The 19211-nt window shown below is 44.1% G+C and overlaps 1 protein-coding gene across 5 annotated transcripts in view; it reads right to left on the bottom strand.

Annotated features, from left to right (window-relative positions):
- Positions 1 to 7253, bottom strand: part of TCF12 (transcription factor 12) — a 166394-nt gene extending 159141 nt beyond the window's left edge. For 2 of the 5 annotated variants that reach the window (XM_080626703.1, XM_080626699.1), the window contains exons 1-3: positions 7126 to 7248; positions 5932 to 6023; positions 5072 to 5144 (exon numbers count right to left, since the gene is read on the bottom strand). In XM_080626703.1, coding sequence (XP_080482829.1) covers positions 5072 to 5144; positions 5932 to 6006 — 148 coding nt within the window. In that variant the 5' untranslated portion in view covers positions 6007 to 6023; positions 7126 to 7248. Of the gene's footprint in view, positions 1 to 5071; positions 5145 to 5931; positions 6024 to 7125 lie in introns of all 5 variants that reach the window. The other 3 variants (XM_080626701.1, XM_080626700.1, XM_080626702.1) reach the window with 3 other exon arrangements.
- Between the last annotated feature and the right edge of the window lie 11958 nt (positions 7254 to 19211).

Below are 19211 nucleotides of genomic sequence, written 5' to 3' on the forward strand. Positions count from 1 at the left end.
CTGAAATCTTCACCTTACTTGCGTTTGGCCCACTTGAAGGGTAATCCACGGGTCTCCCCTACAAACAACTAAAGAGGAAAGAAGCTACAGCCCTTTCTGCTTTCATGCACAAGGCTTCTACAACTCTTCCCATGATCTGCAGAAGAGGACAGAATCTATCAACCCTCAGACCCAAGATGAAATACCAGGTTACCAGGTCTGCTGGTTCACTTGTAATGGAGCTAAAGAACAAAAGTAAAATAAAAATAATAAAAGCACCACATAGCTGCATGACCTAATGTTTACTACAACAGGCCACCTCGATTTCTGGCATTTATCACACAAAAAGCTCATCTTCTTTTGAACAGCAAACTAAAACACAGAGGATCGTAACATATTTTGGATGACAAAACCAGAAATGCATACCAAATTCCTGAAACACAGGCCTTCCACATTTTTTAATTTAGAAGAGTCTGTCATGACCTAACACACTGGAGGACCAAACTGTATGACTGACTACATGAAACCTCTCATCAACTCCTTCATTCAGGGATCAGGAGCAGACACTAGGAACTTCCTACATCTCAACAGAAGACTGCACCAGAAACTCATGTAGACAGGTATCACAGAACTGATTCTTCTTCAGAATCACAGTTCTCACAGAGAGAAAGAAAAAAAGAAAAAACGCTGTCTTTTGAAAGGTTAGGGGAACTGATTTGCATACCTAAGTCTCATCTTTGTGCAGTTTTCTCCAAGGCTATGATTTGGCTGTCAGAGTTAAGAGTGCCTTTTCTCTTCAACACTTGCAGTGGATCAATGAACGCAGCCTTTAAAACACTGCCCACCCAGGTAACTCTCCAAAGATTTTTTGTTGGGTTTTGTTTGTTTGTTTTACAAGGAACTGCTGATGCAAAAGTTAAAAGGAAATAAGAGTTTACAGGACTGACAAACAGTAACCAAGTCAGGTTGTGCTAACTTTGGAAACACTGGTAACTTAACAGACCTGCTAAAGAATGCCATTGTGTCCAGTCTCAAGACACATGGCCCCAATTTAAGGACACTCAGGTTAATGGCAGGCTATCAACTTAAATGATCTTTGCATGAAGCCATTCATTAGTGATCTATTCCAATCCTTCCTTACAAAGTCAATACATTAGTAAAGAGAAGTGGAAAGTGCAGTCTCTTAAATTTGCATAAAAAGGGACCAAACTGATACAAATGGGTATCTAGACACATACATTCAGAAGGTTTTTTGCACAAAGGTCTAGTATGAGGAACGTCTGGGTACACAAATGTGTGTACAACAATTGAAGATACTAGGCTCTAATGAAATATCCTCAGCTGTTTTCTTCTGTAACATCTGAGAAGTTATTTGCAACAGAAAATTTAAAAAAAGTGTTTATTTTAGAGTACCACACCTGAGATTAAAAAGTTTCAAATTGAAATTGAGATCGTACTGAGAACCACAGGAAAATTAAACTGTTATTGCCTATGGCAGGTGTCTGAATATTGTGACTGAATTTTAATGGAGTTGCTGTAATAAATAAAGGGTATTGGTGAAATCAGTCACCATCCAGGTTTGCACTGCCATACATTTTGTGGTTTTGACAAAAGCAAAACAAAACAAAATTCCACTGTAAATCATAAACACTGCTATTAAGCACAGCATGAACACAGAAAACTTTAAATCAAATCTGCAAAAAAGCCTGATAGAGCATATCACTGACTTTTACCTTCTCCTATGATTTCTAAGACAGAAATGGCCTTATCTTCACAAGTTTTGGAAGCGAAAAGAATGGGAAGTTCTGTTTTAAACAAGAGGTAATTACAACAGGTATGACAAGGTATAATTTTGTGGCTTAACTCCCTGACTGACATCTCAGGTTACTTTTCCAATCTGTTTATTTTCACCGATAGTCTGACCAGGTTATCTGACTTGATCAGCAGCTTACACGACTTACTGTCATAAGATACTATGATGTATCAGATTGGCTCACTTATTTCATCTGCAGCTTTCATTCATAACTGATTGACCTGTATACACCACGCCTGCCCGACGGCAGACTCTAGCTGTCTTTTAATCAAAACACAATGTTCACATGTTAACCCATGACAGAATTTTCTTACAAATTATAGATATCAGTCATATTAGCTATTTTATTTATGCAATCCAATTAGACATATTTTTACAGCATAATCAACAGAATACTGCAGATATATACCAGATCAAAATTAATAACATACACCCTGGTATCTCCAACACTTGACAAAGCCACACCTGAAAAACAAACAAACTTAACCATTCCTGAACAGCAACTGATTTATCCTTTTAAAATGGGAGACATCAATGAAAAAGCATCACAAGCATTCCAGCCTTCAAAATCAGACTTCCCAGAAACAAGCAGCCTTAAGAATCATGAAAACAAGCAATTGGTCTTCACCTGCTTTAATGGAGACCATTAGGCTGCATCTCAAATCACCGATCAGTTGAGGGGGGGGAATGTAAGGTGTTTTCAGATTTGCTTATTTTAAGTTCAAATGAGAAAAAGGGGACTGTGTAATAACAAACAATAAACACATGCTTTTTCCAACTAAGGAAAACACTTCGCTTGGGACAAGGGGTTATAACTTTCAACTGATACAGGGAAGATTAAGATTAGACATTAATTAAGAGAAAAGTCTTTATTGTGAGCGTGGTGAGGCGCTGGCACAGGTTGCTCAGAAAAGCTGTGGCTGCCCCATCCCTGACAATGTTCAAGGCCAGGCTGGACGGGGCTTGGAGCAACCCGCTCTAGTGGAAGGTGTCTGTGCCCATGGCAGGCGGTTAGAACGAGATGAGCTTTAAGGTCCCTTCCAACCCAACCCATTCTGTGATTCTGTGTTTGTAAAGATGTTAGAAAAATAAAACAACCAAATTTAATTGGACAGATTCTGAATCAAGCTGCATTTCTGCAATTGCCATAAAAAAATCACAGAAAGTCTCTATAAGAGGTAGCATCATTCTGTATTCAAATAAAATTTTAAAGAAATGCTTTCTAAGAATCTGTGCACATTGTGCCTTTCAGTACTAGACAGCTCAAAGGAATAAATAAATACCTCCCCTCCTCAAACTTCTCTTAAAAAGTGGCCTGTAGCAGTTAAAATGAAAAAAAAAAAAAATTAAAAAAAAAAAAAAATCATACATTGCTGGTCCTAGAAGTTACAGAACACTTGAAATTGAACCAAGATCACTATTAAATCAGACTGCTAGAAATTAAATGCCTGTACATTGTCAATGATCTTAACATAGTCTTTCTACAACACTTACCACACTGACACAGACCACCACTGATGTAGAAGTTTGTCACCTCTCACTCCTGCAGAGTAATCCTCCTAGGTCAATACTTCGGTCATAATACTACAAGATTTGGGGCATATAATCCCACTAACCAGCAAATCTCTGCAACTAGAAATGTTTTGAATTAAAACCCACAACCATTATCTTTTCCAAGGGGAATTCAACTAAGCTTGTAGCTCATTTGACAGCTGCAGTGTGTTGCTCATGATTGTTATCTATGTGCTGATATACCATACTGGTAAAGAAATTTCCAGGAGTCAGTAACACTGTTTCTCCCAAAATACTAAGTATTCTGGCATTCCCTCTTCTTCTGAGTCGCTCAAGCAAAGAAGGGAAACATAACCTATAAACAGGGCCAGCCGCACTACCTGAGACTGATTTAAGAGCTAAACTCAAAATTAGATCTTGATTATTCAACAGAAAATTATTCCACTCATTCAGGAAAAGCAAGTGGAAAGGGAGATGAGATGCTCAGGTTGTGGTCCCCACAGTAAGTTTTAGCTGCCTGAATGTCTTTTAAAACAAGCTTTTGAGAAACAAGTATCTTCAATATTTGTATTAAAAAAAAATTAATTACATCAGATACAGATTTGCTGTCTTTCCACTGCAAATAATTTCAATTTGATATACTTTCAAAGAGCAAGACAAAACCACTTACACGTTTTAGGAGAGAAAAAGTAAAAAGCTTCTTCAAGTATGTTAAAATTACAACATTTGTGACCTATTTTCATTAAATTAAACATGGAAGATAATCTCTGAAGAGTCTGCAAATACATACAATTCAGAAGTTTTAAGATACTTTTGAAAACAAAAATTCTGAAGTGTCACTAAGACGCGAGGTGTTTCATAGGGACTCTCAAAGTAACACCTCTGACACTGAAAGAGGCAAACAGGCACGTTATTGCTCGACTTCCAGCAACTACTTCACTCCTCTACTGGCATTCTAAAATTTATTTTCATTGACTAGATCACAAGCATCACTTTGTTGTATTCATAAAAACAAAAAGATCACTGTATTCACAAAAATAAGCACACATGAAAAAGAAAATGCATTATCAAAAAGTTACTTAGTTTCTCTTCTGTAAGTGCTAATAAATAAATCCAAAAATGATATAAAAACCTGCACTTACTTCCTATTAGAGGCTTCACTTAAAAGTCTCTGAAAGGAGCCATTATGTGGACCTTATGAGAAGACACTCAAGCCATAACGTACATGCAACATGTAAATACAGTTACTTGTTTTCAGGATGCACTGATAAACAGTCAACATGAGAGAATTTGTCAAAACTTGGAGAACTACACAGCACTAGCCTTACGCTCTCCTTCAGAACTGCATTTTAAAATATATCCTTCAAATGGGGATTATTTCATTATTTGGCATTTTACTTGTGCTTTCTGTTTTCATGAAGGGGATAGGAAATACTTCAATTGAACAGGTAGGTTTGATTTTATCAAACAAACAAAACCAAAGCAGCCCTTCATTTTTAGCATTACAGATAAACAGACAACTTGCATGTCAGTATGACTAGAGATATTTAACAGTTCACTGTAGTGGGACAAGTAGTCTAAGGCAAATAGAGGAAAATTTTGGTTAACAAAATGTGTTAGATCAAAACAGCACACCTCTAATTAACCTGAGGATCTTATGAGAATATGTACAAATGAAAGATTACTATACTTGAAGCACATAAAGACTAAGCTAAAGCATCAAGACCTAGTTACATGAACTTTTTAGATCTATCGGGTGCATCCTACCTGATCCACTGAACTGGCTGCTTCCTAGTGTAGTAGGTCTGGTTTTCCCACTATTAACAGGTGGTGAAAACATCTACAAAACAAGAAAAAAGATGTGTTTAAATTGGCTTTGAAACTCAGTGCTAAATTATTAATGTAAACTTAAAAAAAGTTATTAGGAAACAATTCATTTTTCTGCTAGACAATGAAGAGAATACAAGATGCATACTTAGACCCTTAAACCAATAAGCTAAAGTACTCCTTACGATTTATTGAGACCACTAACATCTCTTTAAACAACTTTAAGAAACTTTAAAAAATTAGAAGGAGACCTACTACTACTATGGAAATTTCAAACAGTGACTACAGATCTTAAATTTTGCTACTCAAAATACCTATCTTACAGATCTGTGAGTCTAACGTCACCGGATACAGCCAGCTGTTGAGAGGCAGTAGCTTCCTATTACATTTATAAATCAAGCACCTTTCCGAAATCTGTTAGAACTATCACACTGAAAATACCTAGAATTTTATGAGCCCAAGTGACCAATGAATAACCTCTGTTATTTAGGGGTATTACATTTACTTTAGGTTAAAAAGTAGGGGAAAAAAAAAAAAGCTAAAGTACCCATGCCACACACCAGCTTACCGAATGTTAATTATTAGATTATGCCATCACTGGGTCAGCCTGATTTTAACCAGTTAAACCAATTAACCCAGCTGGTATTACAGTATTAAATCTGGAAGTCTAGACATTACATCAAAGTTCAGGTGTCCAACTTAGCTGAGCCGGACCCAGCCAAGCCCTGCGTGCTGCTGCCCCTACTCTTCAGCTCGCGTTACCACGCAGAAGCCATGGAAGACCTCGCAGAATATCCTACCGCGCTGAAGTCCAGCAAGTCGCTCAGCTCCTTGTCAGTTCCTATCGCGGCCATCCTCTGCTGCTGGGAATTCATCTTCTTCCACTCACCTCCTAGGGCACAGGGAGAAAGGCGCGGGCAGCGCTGCACCTCGGGGCTGCTGCCGCTCCCCGCCGCCGGGACACCTGCCGCAGCGTGGACGGGCCGCCAGGAACCCCCGGGGAGCCTGGCTGCACCGGGCGGCCCGGCGAGACGCGCGGCCGCTCCCCGCACCAGCCAACTCTCCGTAACTTTACTCGGAGCCCCTTGTCTTCCCCATCCCACTTCTCCGCACCTCCAGCGAGGAGCAATAACGCCGCGGCGGGGCCACGGCCAGGAATTAGGTTCCCCCCGGGCAAGCGAAAGCAAGCGACCGGCCGCGGCGCAGCGGCTCCCTGGGAACGCGCGCGGATGCAGTGACTCGCTGCCTGCGCAACAATGGGGCTGACAAGCGGGGCCTCCCCGCTGCCCGGCACCGCCGCCGGCCGCCCCCCTACCCCCCCCGCCGTGCGGGCTCTGCCGCTCCCCGCGCGGGACCGCGGCGGGCCGGGAGCCGCCCCCGCGCGTCGCACGCGCACACGCGGCGCACGGACGGGGGCGCGCGCCACCACCGGGCGGGCGGCGGGGGGCGTGCGCGCGCGCGGCGGGATGCAGTGGGGAGTTGAGGGTGGGGGGGAAGGAGGAGGGGCAGCGGGGCCCGCGCCTTCTGCCCGGCGGGCGCCGCGGGGGAGCGGCGGGGGCGCTGCCGCAGCCCCACTCCGCGACAAGTTCCGGAGCCCCCGGCGAAAGGGCCCGGCTGCGGCCGCCGCGGTCCTTTACGAGTGCGCGGAGCCGCGCGGCCGACAGCGCGCGCGCCGAACACCGCCCGCGGGGGCCCGCTGCTGCCCAGGGCCGAGCGCCGCCGCCCGCCCGGGGTCCGCCCCACCGCCGGCCGAGACCCCGGCACGCCGCACGCCCGGCACGCCGCCCGGCCCCGGCTGCTGCCGCCCCTCGGGTTTCCCCCGCGGCGCCTCCTGCAGCCCTCACCAAGGCCCCCCTTCCGAGCAGCCCTGCTCCCACCCGGCCGCGGCCCCGCGCCCCTCTCCGCCGCCTCTGCCCCTGCGAGCGCCCGGCCGCCGCTGCCCTCCCCCACCGCTCTCTCCCAACTTCTCCCGGCCCCTCGCCGCCCGCAGTTACCTGCTGCCCCCCGTACGCTCCGGTGACCAGGGCCGGCAGGCGGCAGCGGGCGGGCCGCGAGCTGGGTGGGAGGTGGCGAGCCGAGCGCTCCCCCCCCGCTGAAGGAACTTGTGGGTTTCCCTCAGGCAGACATTTTTTTGCTTACAGAGCCTCAGCACCACGCTCACGGCTCCGGCTCCGTATCCCTCCGCGCCCAGCGCCTCCGCGGACTTAACCCCTGACGCGCCGCGTCGCTACCGGCCGAGGACGGGCGGGAGGAGCCACCGCGCTGGCGGTGACCCCGCGGGCGCCTCTCAGAGCCGCCTCGGCCCCCGCCCCGGCAGCGGGGGGCGGAGGGTGGTGGCGGCGGGGCCCGGCCTGGGCTCGCGAGCCGCACGTAGCGCCGCGCAGGAGACGGTGGCGCGGGGGGATGCGGGACCCATCAGCCCCCGGCCCGCCTGGGGACACCGCAACGGACCCCCGCAAAACCCGCCCCGCACGGGGACAGAGCCCTCCCCGCCTCATCCAGATCGCCGGCACAAACCTCGGCATGCAGCACTGACTGCAGTGGCCGTGCCCCGAAATACATTATCCCGCTCACCCCGAATCCACATGCTCTAAAATACGCCTAAATACTTTGACTATACCCATATACCGTCTCCTTTTGCAAAATAAAATTGCACATGAATTGTATCAGGCTTTAAACGTTCATTAGCAGCTTCCTCCTAAATACTGGCCATTAAAACATTAACGTGTCAAAGCGTAAAAACATGTATGCTAACGCAAGAACACACATTCAAACAAACTCCGCAGTTCCCTCAAACCGGCTATGCTGCGGGTCTCCGTGCGGGAACGGGAGCCAGCATTGAGGAACCCTTATTGGGGCCTGACACTGCTACAGACAAATTACTTTGCCCCCCTCCGTGCCCTCCTCACGGGGCAGCACTACCCGCTGTCCTGAGGGAAGATCCTCTCGCGTTCGCAGCAGCCCGGGCAGAGCACGGTGACCCAGCCTGCAGAGCCCCCAGGCGGCACCTACTCGCCACCGCCCGGCGCTGGGCCTGCTCTTTCCTGACCCGGGCTACCTATAGCGGCGAGAATTAACAAATAGCCATCTCGGCAGATACTGGCGTATCGTTCTTTCGGAGCAAGGGGACTTACAAAACACAAGGACAGAGGGAAAGGGTACTTAAAATCCTGGAGAACCTGAAACGCTCCAGGGAGACAGTGAGCGCTGTGAGCAAAGGCACACTGTGTAAGGAGCATTCATCCCTCACAGGCTGCAGCTTGGCAGCCCCCCAGGTTTGGAAAGCAGCAGGCTGCACAGAAAGCTCTCCAGCCTCACACCCATCCCTTCCAACCCCCAGATCCCAACTGTGACATCTTCCGGAGGAAGGGGAGGGTGATAACAAACTTACCACCCCCAGGCAAAGACAAACTGGAGGCTCTGGAGCCTTAAAACGTTCTCCTCCATTTTTCTCCCATATATGCTGTGTACTGGATTATCATCTGGCCTCGAATCTATGAATATTCATATATTTACCGCTAAGAAAGGCAGGAAGCAATTTGTATTAAAATATCAACACAATGACTCCCATTCTCTGTGCCCTGAGGGACATAAATATGTACTTTTTCCCTTTGATGTATAAGTAATACTTTAAAGGAAAGCAGCCAGTGACAAAGATCATTATACATTTCACGAGGAGTGTCCTTTAACATATTTCAGTTACAAGGAAGATCCCCTATTTATATACTGTGAAAATACTATTTCTCTTGAAGTGTTACTGTTTAACCAGTACTGGTACTCGGTACCATTAGGACAGCTGCAACCCTGGGAAGCACTGATTAGAAGCCTGGCTAAATGGAGAGAAGGTGGAAGCAATCATGATACAATTACTTGTACTGATGTGTAACTGTATCAAAATTAAAACTTAATTTCAAATACAATACTTCTTATTTGCCCTCTGACCAAATTTGTAGGTTTCTATTTGCAGCCACAAGTTTTGCATGGTAGATACTAGATCCTCATAATCCATGACATAGGGTTTAAAGACACACAAAATACCGTAAGATGTTCCATTTGGTCCACAATGATGTGTCACTTTCTCATGTAGATGCTGGCAGCAAACATGCTCATTACCAGAAGTTCCATGTAGCAGCCATTCTTCTGCATTACATCTCTATGGGTTGACCATCCTCTTTGAAAACCTTTATTGTCAGGCACCTGCAGAAAAATGATCAGAACATAAACGAAGTTGCCAAAAATTACGCCAGACAATTTAGCAAGTATCCAAGGCCTCAGGGAAGGTATTCTCTGGCCGAAAATGTACCATGAGTCTGACCTAAAGAAGAGTGCTCTGGGGAGCCAAATTGTAAAGGGTTGGCCAATTCAGAAATTTCAGAAGAAACTCATGTAGGTTGGTGGGCTGAAACTGTTGTCAAAGATCACAACAGAATGTATCACATCCTGCATTACAATAAAATTCTAAAAAGAGATTTAACCTAATCTTCCCCAGGTACTGAACATCATCTGCCACATTGGTAAGGTATAGAATCCTTAACCTATTCAGTTTTTAACCCCTTTTCATGTAAAACTGATCAGAATTAACATGTACACTTGAAACATGGAGGAATAATATTCCATGTCCATGCAATATTGTCTTTCACCTATTCTCAGATTCTCCAACCCCTTTCTCAAGCTGCTGCTAAGTATCCTTTCATCTCTGCCACTCTATAAATGATTCCTATTCACTGCAAAGATAGGAGTTAAAAAAATACGCTCATTGTAAATCCTTATCCTGTCACAGTCATACACAGGAAATGAAACAGAAAACAGGAGCAACATTAAAAAAAAAAAAAAAAAAAAAAAAAACCAAACAAAAAAACCCAACCAACCAAAAAATATTTGGAAACCTTTACGGGAACTATGACCAAGTAAGACTTTTTAAATAAACATTTTAAAACACTGAAGAATTGGATATCTGAAATTAGGTTCAGACAATTACAACAGTTTTCCATTTGCAATAAAAAAAGCGCTTCCAGTTTCATTCCTGCTTCAACCCCTAGTTATGGTTCTTCCTTATACATGCACAAATGCAGCAAACATACTACGCACATGGTACAACAATGAAAAGCACCCAGCTTTGCTGTGCCACAACGACACCTTCCTTGTACATTACATAAAAGGCTGAAATGCTACTGTCTTCTGCAACTGTTACACCCTTTTTTCTTTCACTTCTATAAAAATAGGTCTTCACTCCCTAGGGAGCTGTGGATCAAATGGATAGCACAGGAAGATAGGAGCAGTCATAAGCACCGATCATTTTGCTACTGATTTTGTGAGCAAAGACTCCAGCAATCACGGCTGAATTTCTGATAATGCTTTCCCCATCATACTATCATCAGTGAATTTTCTATCAATATAAATGAATTTATTAATCTTGTAGATAAACACCCTTTCCTTAGAAAAGTCTTTCATCTTTCATGGAGCAGTGCAAGTACACCCATGCACACAAAGTCATCTCTGAACTCCAGACACCGACACAACTGTAAATCTTTACAGCAACAGCCCTGACAACTGATCTACTAACAGCAAGATGGTCAGCTACAAACCAGAGCAATCAGGGAATTGCTAGTTGCCAGATGGTGATGGCAAAATTCTTCCGCAAGCTTCAACGTGACCATGAAAATGAGAAATTACATACGGGACATAAAAAAATTAAGAGGAATATAAAAACCAAATCACTTGAGCACAACCCCCTGAAAATAATCACACTCAGATGCTGTTTCCACAGCCTTCATGAATTGCTTTCCACCCACTCCTTAAAGGAAAAATATCTGATACAGCAGACAGCTGTTGTGCATTCAGGGATGTGAGAAAATGTATTCCGTATTACTATTTAATGTATCATGCCTGTGTGAATAAAATCATTAGGCTTGCATGTCTCCTTTTGGTTTATTTATTTTTAAATTTACACACGCTGAATTAATTCACCACCACCACCCAAACTGCACAAGCTCCAGGGGTGTTCCCTGATGGAACATTTGACCCAGGATGGAGTTTGCACTGGAATGGCTCCTTTAAATCAACACATTTGTGCTCAGCCTGCATCCACAGCCCGCAGTTTATCCTTAATAAATGCTCTTGCTTAGCAAATGGATAGCCCTGGAGAAAAGCCAGCAGACCTCTTTTCCTGCTCTAGTTTTTTGTTTGTTTGTTTGTTTGAACAAATTTCCACCCTCACTTAAACCACTGAATCTTTTCTATTGCTTCCAGCGGACTTCCCCGTACAGAGAGCAATGTTCATTTGGAGTCCACAATAAGGAGAACACAATTTTGTTTCCTGCAACTAGCATGGGCAAAGCTATTCCATTTTCTTACTGACCTGTTCCTGGGTCACCTAGAATTTGACTCAAGCCAGTAAGAACTAAAAGATTTCTGTTGTCATGCAGGAAACTTTTGGGTGAAGCTCTTGGGGCGGCACCATGTTTTTCCTGCAGTTCTTCCTTCCAAAGCAGACTTTGTAAAAGTATCCTACAAATGATCTTACAGCTCTGTTCCTATGACCAAGCCTAATGGCTGCACAGTGCTTGCTGTTACCGGTACAGCCCGTCTTACAGATAACTGAATTTGCAGCCTCACTTGCTGCCTGCTATATTTACATCACAGTAATTAAAATTATATAACATACATATTATGTAACATATTCTACAATGGAGGAGATTTAGAACATTTGTAGGAGGCTATAATGGTGGAACCTCTCACAAACGGAATTACTCATGAGGTGACCAGAAAGAGCACGCAGGTTGACTACTGTGAAATTAAAACCTGTTTCTGTGGGGGCACTGACAGTTATACTTAGCTTGTTACTGCTGACAAAATACTCGCCAAGTACTTCTGGCTAAGCAGGAAATGGGTGAAGGCTTCAGCTCGCCGTAACGGACGATCTTCACCGAAGAAATTCTTACAATATAAAAAAGTTGACTGGGGGAAACGGTGGGCGATTAAAAGACATCGCGGTGGGAGGGCCCTGCACAGCGGGACCTCCAGCGGCCGAGACGCCGACGCAGCAACGCCGCCGGGCGGGCTGGCACCCTCCGGGCAGATCAACGGGCAGCGGGGTATGGGCCGCGGAGCAGGGCGGGAAGTTGGACCCCATCGGAGGGCGCCCCGGGCGGAGCCGAGCCTGCGACGCGGCAGCCCCTTGGGGCGCACAGACCGTAGCCCGCCCCCCAGCACCGCCCCGGACGCTCCACGTCTCGCTGCCCCGGGCCGGCCGCCGCGCGGAGGGCGAGGAGGGGACCAAAGTTGGCCGTGGCCGCAAAGACACCGCTGCCCAGGCCTGCTCCCCCCTCGCAACGCCACTCCTCAGTGGGACCTGCACCCGGCTCCCGTCGGCCGATCACTGCCCCGCTGCCCGCGGCGGCAGCCCAAAGTTGTGCGGAGCCGAACAATGCGGGGAGGACTATTTGTCCTTCCGCCGGCCGGGGGTGCCGGGGGAGGGAGGGGGGCGGTGGCGGAGGGGGTGGGGCTGGGGCGACCGCTCCTCGCTTCAGGCTCGCGGAGCGGGCAGCTGACCCCTTCCCGACGCCCGTTACGAACATCGGGGGAGAGGGGCCCTGGGCGGCCCGCCGAAGTCCGAGGGCAGGCCGGGAGCCCTCGCAACGGGCTGAGCCGTCCCAGGGAGCAACGAGGGCCTTGCGAGAGCCGCCTCCTGTCCCGGCACCGGCGGGGCTCCCGAACGGCTCGTTCTGCGCGGAGGAGAAGCCCGATCTCCGTGCTCCCGAGTGCCGTCCTGCCGCCGCCAGAGGTGAGCCCTGCTCCCCGACCGGCTGCCCGTAGCTTGGCCCGAGCACGAGGTCGCCATAGGAGCGCAGCGTGGCTCGAAGGCCATGTGCACCCTGGAACACCGCTCGTCGTCCTGCCTTAGTTCAACAAATGAACATCGCCAGCGGCAAAGTAAATAGTTTAAATCAGAAAGTGACTTTAAATTCACACAGGAGGTGGTTTGGGTACTTCCAATGTTTAAGCCCACCTTTTCAAAATTAACTGAAAACAATTAAATTCAATCTAAAAGCAACATGCTTTGTTGTTTTACAGGACCTTGCTACTGAAAGACAAATACGTAGTCACAGGAGATTAACAATAGCTTAATAAAATTAATCTAAAATTCACTGTCTTCAAAGGTGACCAAAAAAAAAAAAAAAAACCAACCAGTATGAGATAAAGCTTAATTTAAATAAACACCTAAACATACTCCGAGGTAAAGCATTCATTAAATCAAAAGCTGATAGATCTCCCTGGAGCCCTCGGCAGGGAGGTGAGGAGTGCGGAAAGGAGCCAGCGTGCAGGGACAGACTCTGCTGGCAAGCCCAGTGCTGGTGCTGTGCTGCTGCACCACACTTAAGTACTTTTAAGAAAACTCTTCTATAAATTCGGAAGACATGGATTGCAACAAAGAATCACATAACTGAGACTATAAAATGGAGTTATTTTCACTGAGAAAACTTAATACCAAGTTTTATGTTTCCTATTTAAACTATATGCCCTTCACTACAAAGTTTTATGATCGCCTGCATTATGCAGCTCAATGTGAGCAGTTCTGACATAGCCCTAGGATAAGCATCCCTGCTGAAAGCAACTGGGGCAAAGCATCTCTCACTAAAAAGGTGTCTCACACAGACTTTGGCTAGACAGTTAGGATGGAGCTAATGTGCAGAGAGGATAGAGCAGGAGCATCATCATCTTTTAGTCTGACTTCCTAGGGAAATCACTTGCAGACAGCTGCACTGTGTTCATGTGGCTGGATGCGTTTCCTTAATAAATCATAAACTTATCTGCTAATTTCAACCAAGGAAAACAAAGAGATCACATTCACATGCATTTAATGGAAACAGGGATTAAAGCAGGAAAAAAGGAGACCCTGTCGGTGCACCTACTGAAGAAAAGACTAGTCGAGGGCAATCCTCGTCAGCAACCAAAGACCCCGGATCAGGATGCAAAGCCAGGGGGAAGTACCTTGATCTAGTCTCTCTTCTAGCAGAACAACTTCTGGTATTCTGCCTGCCACCAGGACCTAGAACCAGCAATCTGTTTTACACTGATCTTTCGGAATGCTTCCCCATCTCCAAAGTTTCACAGGAGCCAGGAAATAATTGCTTTAATGTAGCCAAAAGCTGTGTAACCTGCAGATAATGTTTTCCTTTCTAAAACTGCTTGAAAGAATGTAACTGAAGTCTGACTACAGTCTGACTACAGCCATTCATCAGCCAGTCCCAGATGGGCCTCTCTCTCATGCATGAGATTCCCACTGAACACTAATTCCCTCCTTGGCACTGAAGGGAACAGGTTCTGTCCCTCACACAACTAATGGACCATCAGATGATGCATCCTGGGGAACAAGGAGATAACAGAGAAGACCAAATTTACAGAGAAAAATCACAGCCTTGAAGAACAGTAGGAACTCTATACCAAGCATATATGAAACTACACTTTAAATTACACTGAAAACAGTTTAATTTTTTAAGGTACTGGAGTGATAATACATGGGGGTTAGTATTGTTCTCTGCTTTAGGACTTTTTTTGGGGATTTTCCCTTTTTTTTTTTTTTTAGGTTTTAGCAAAAGAAAAAAAAACTTTAAGTTTTAAGTTCTATTTTGAAGACTGCTGCAGCCTCATCTTAGGTGGACACTTGTATTAAGAAAACTGAATATACAAGTATTGCCTCGTATTATCATGCTTATTTTGTCCAATAATATCTGCAAAGCACATCAGATGAATTTTTATTCGGGCATATCATTGTGGGTACTCTCAATTTATGGGTTCATTCTAATTAATATAAATATTTCTGTTAGAAATTAGGGACAGTCTTGCAAGTGTTCTGTTCAGAGTCAGGTACTGACTAACTATATTTAATGTTCTTTTTACATGAATATTTTAAGATTGAGCTCCACAAAATACATCTTGTGTCCATCCATCCCCCTCCATTCTGCCTTTATATGGCTCTTAGCATAGTAAAATCTGTGGGAATGAACTCAGTTATTGAAGACAGTTGATTATCCAAGATCCAGAAAGCACTGTTTCTCTGTCTCAAAGTAGAAAAAAACCCCAAAACAGCAAACCCACAAACCAACAGATTCAGAAATAATAAATAATGTGACAGGATTACTGTGCATAGGTTACTGCTTTTTTGACCATAAAGCTATTCCCATGACAGACATGCAAATATTCAAGGCCAGATGACTTCAGCAATGGTACTCATGCTTTTGATGGGTTCTACTAGTTTGCATTATCTCACCTGGGCCCCTCTTTTATCATATGTAGATATGAGATGTCTTATGCAATAATATGGTTTTGACATTGTCACATGCAGATACTCATTACAACTACAAAGTTTCCAGATGCTACAGAACAGTACCGCAGAATTTTATGAGTTTGCACTCAAACTAGAAACTAACATAGGAAATCGTGCATGTTATACCATGTAGTATAAGGTACCATGTACCATATAGATAGCTCCACACTGTCTCAAGTTTAGAGCTAAAGTATGTTTCAAAGAAAGTGAGTTTTTTGGGTATTACTAGTTTTATCTCTTTTTTTGGGTGGAGTGGATTACTTTCTAAACAGCGTATCTATGCTTTCAGTTCTTTGGTGCTTGTACAGCACTAGTTATAACTTCTAAAGCCATCATAAATCACAGGTAATCCTACCCTTGCTACAGATCCTGGAGAGCTGGCATGTCGGAGGCTTCTGAGTAAAATATGACCTTTAACCATATAAGAACACAGAACATACAAAAGGCCACACTGCTAAGACCAAAGGTCCACATAGCCCAGTAGGCTTTCTCCAAAATAACAACCCAGTATAGTGTCCATTTTCTTCAGTTTAATCTCCCACACGTTCTCAATGTAGTGACTATTCAGTGGGATTCTGGAGAGTGGAGACGGGTTTGGCCCTGTGCCCCTTCCTGGTATTGCATTGTTTCCAGGGTAATGAGAAGGAATAATCATCAGCCAGTACAGGATGCTCAGGGAAATATGTACGAACCAGGTATGAGCAGAGTCATCCTGTATCTGGCATATTCCCACTTCTGCCAATGAGATAATTAAGAATTTCTCAAGCAAGAAGTTGCATTTGATTATTGTTCTTAACAGCTATGGAGGGCTTATCCTTTATGAATTTCCATGGTTCATGCTGAACTATTCTAACTACTCAGCAGCTTTACTTGAAGAGATCATGAAAGCAAGAGTCAGCAAGTAATGGAAGTTTTTAATACTGTCAACGAGGCAAACATATTCCATTAGGGCAGCTGTCTGGAGGTCAGTAAAGGAGACCAAAGTCTTGAGGGAGAAGACTTGTATTTATTCTCCATCAAATACAGGCTAAATATATTGCCATTGAAGTCTCAACAGCCAAGTTTGATTTCTGATAAAATCTGAGATTTTAGTCATTTTACATTCTCCACATCACCTTATCTCTAGTTGTAAAATTCAGGTTTTACAATATGGAACATACTGTGATTAGCCCAGGGTTTCATGATTAGTTTGCTACTATATGCAAGTTGTTGCCTCTTGGTTGCTGGGCAGAACAAGTAGAATGGTTAAAGATCAGTCTCTTTCTACATTTGCCTTAGTAGGACCCTATGTAGGATTTAGGGATTTAGTATCTTTTATGTGAACCTCATGAAGTTCAACAAGGCCAAGGTCCTGCACGTGGGCTGGTGCAAAGCCAACCACAACTACAGGCTGGGTGGAGAATGGATTGAGAGCAGCCCTGAGGAGAAGGACTTGGTAGTGTTGGTTGATGAGAAGCTCAACCTTACCCAGCAGTGTGAGCTTACAGCCCAGAAACCAACCATGTCCTGGGCTGCATCAAAAGAAGTGTGACCAGCAGGTTGAGGGAGGTGATCTTACCCCTCTACTCAGCTCTCATGAGACCCCACCTGCAGTCCTGCGTTCAGTTCTGGGGCCCCAAACACAAGAGGGACGTGGAGCTGCTGGAGTGAGTCCAGAGGAGACCACAAAGATAATTAGTGGGCTGGAGCACCTCTTCTTTGAAGACAGGCTGAGGGAGCTGGGGTTGTTCAGCCTGGAGAAGAAAAGGCCCTGGGAAGACTTTCAAGCAGCCTTCCAATACCTAGAGGGCGTACAAGAACTCTGGAGAGGGACTTCTTACAAGGGTATGTAGATAGGACAGGTGGGTGGCTTTAAAGTGAAAGAGGGGAGATTTAGATTAGACATTAGGAAAAAAAAAAATTAACTATGAGGGTGATGAGGCACTGGAACAGGTTGCCCAGAGAAAGCTGTGGCTGCCCCATCCCTCTTCAAGGCCAGGTTGGACGGGGCTTTGAGTGCCTGGTCTTAGTGGAAGGTGTCCCTGAGTGTGGCAGTCTGCTCAGACCTAGATGAGCTTCCAACCCAACCTGTTCTATGATCTTTGAGACAAGTACCCTCTGTTAAATTGAATTAACATTGGAAAATACATTGAGAAGGTATTAGGAAGACAAACAAACAGATGAACTGAATTGCATAAACATATCTTCCATAAAGCAAAACCAGAATAAAAGCAGTTATATAAAGCACTTGCCATAATATTGTTCTGGTTTAAGTCAGTGGAAATGAAGCTACTAGCTTCAAAGGAGAACCAAAGTATAGCCTGTCTAGTGTCCCTTCAGTAATATCTCCAGCACAAATGTCACAGCCTGTCAAAATAATTCATATTACATGTGGAAATTTTTCATTAAGTTCCATAAGAAAAATGGTGATTTCAAAGTCAAGAGAGTTTTCTTTCTAACATTATTTTGTATTAATCTCCTCTTTTTCAAACTGCACAAAAAATTGAGATTAGTTGTATAGCTCAAGGCAGTTCCAAAGTTTACATTCATTGTTGATGGTGATTGAAGTGATGGTTATTAGAGACCTGAGCAGCTGCATTGCCATCAGGGTCCTGGCTCAGAACTGAAAATTGAGGGGTTGCCGAGCTGAAGCTGAAGTTCAGAGCACGCTTTTATCTCTTGCAGGCAAGAATTATGGCAGTTTGCAAATTTTTTCTTTGTCAGACTCACTTAAAGTTTCTGAAAGGCTACTGTTGAACAAATAAGTTTGAATGCAGTCTTCCACTTCTTAGCTTGAAATATTACAAACCCTGTTCTTACTTTTAACATTAGGGAAAACATTTTAACAAGACAAATAGAAGACTTGCAGCAGAATCTTGCCCTCCTGACCCATTTCAAAGTTTTAGGTTTCTCTTCGGTGGAGCTATGATTTTCTCTCTGGGCCTTCAACTCTGCAAATAATCAAGTCACTCTGTATAGGTCAGTTTAATTTTCTTTATCTCAGTTACCTCATATCTAAAATAAGAACAGACAATAACCTCTCTTAAAAGGCTGCCAAAAAGAACTAAACTATAAGATCTTCAAATGAAACACATAGTAAAATAAAGGTTTTAAGTAATCTAACATTTAAAAGTAGGAGTGGGAATATTCTGCATATCTATATGACTGTATTTTAATTTTGGATTGTAGGATAGATGTACATAGAAAAAGGTAATTTAGAGAAGTTACCACTAGGGATATATTACCTTCATTTTAAAAAGCTATTAATGTTCATCTAGAAAATCCCTCATTATTGCTATTTCATACCTAAAGACTTAAAGACACACTGTCCTACAACTTCTTTAAATATACTTTCAAACTCTATGAGAAATTTAAAATTACTGCCTTTTATTATTTTTTATTTATTTATTATTTATTATATTACTAGAATATATGACCTGCATTTCCTAGCAGCTGTATACAGAAGCCACAAATTTAACTTGCTTTTTCTATATAAATTTCCACTCATCCAATTCCTGTTTCTCTGACCATGTTTTAAAATATGTAATTCCAATAGGAAACAGTTTCTATGGTTACACCTTCTACCTGATATTTTAAAAACACTGCAAAACATACGTTGCAACTCAATATCAATATAGCCTTTAAACTCTCCCTAAATCAAATAACAAAAGAGGAATTATTAGAATATCAGTTAAGTGAGACCTGCTTGCTGGGAAGAGGTGTTGTTTGTTGGGTATTTTTGGGTTTACGCTGCAGCTGTGTATGTGTATATCG

Source organism: Psittacula echo, assembly GCF_963264785.1.
Source record: "Psittacula echo genome assembly, chromosome: 10".
Lineage (NCBI taxonomy): Eukaryota > Metazoa > Chordata > Aves > Psittaciformes > Psittacidae > Psittacula > Psittacula echo.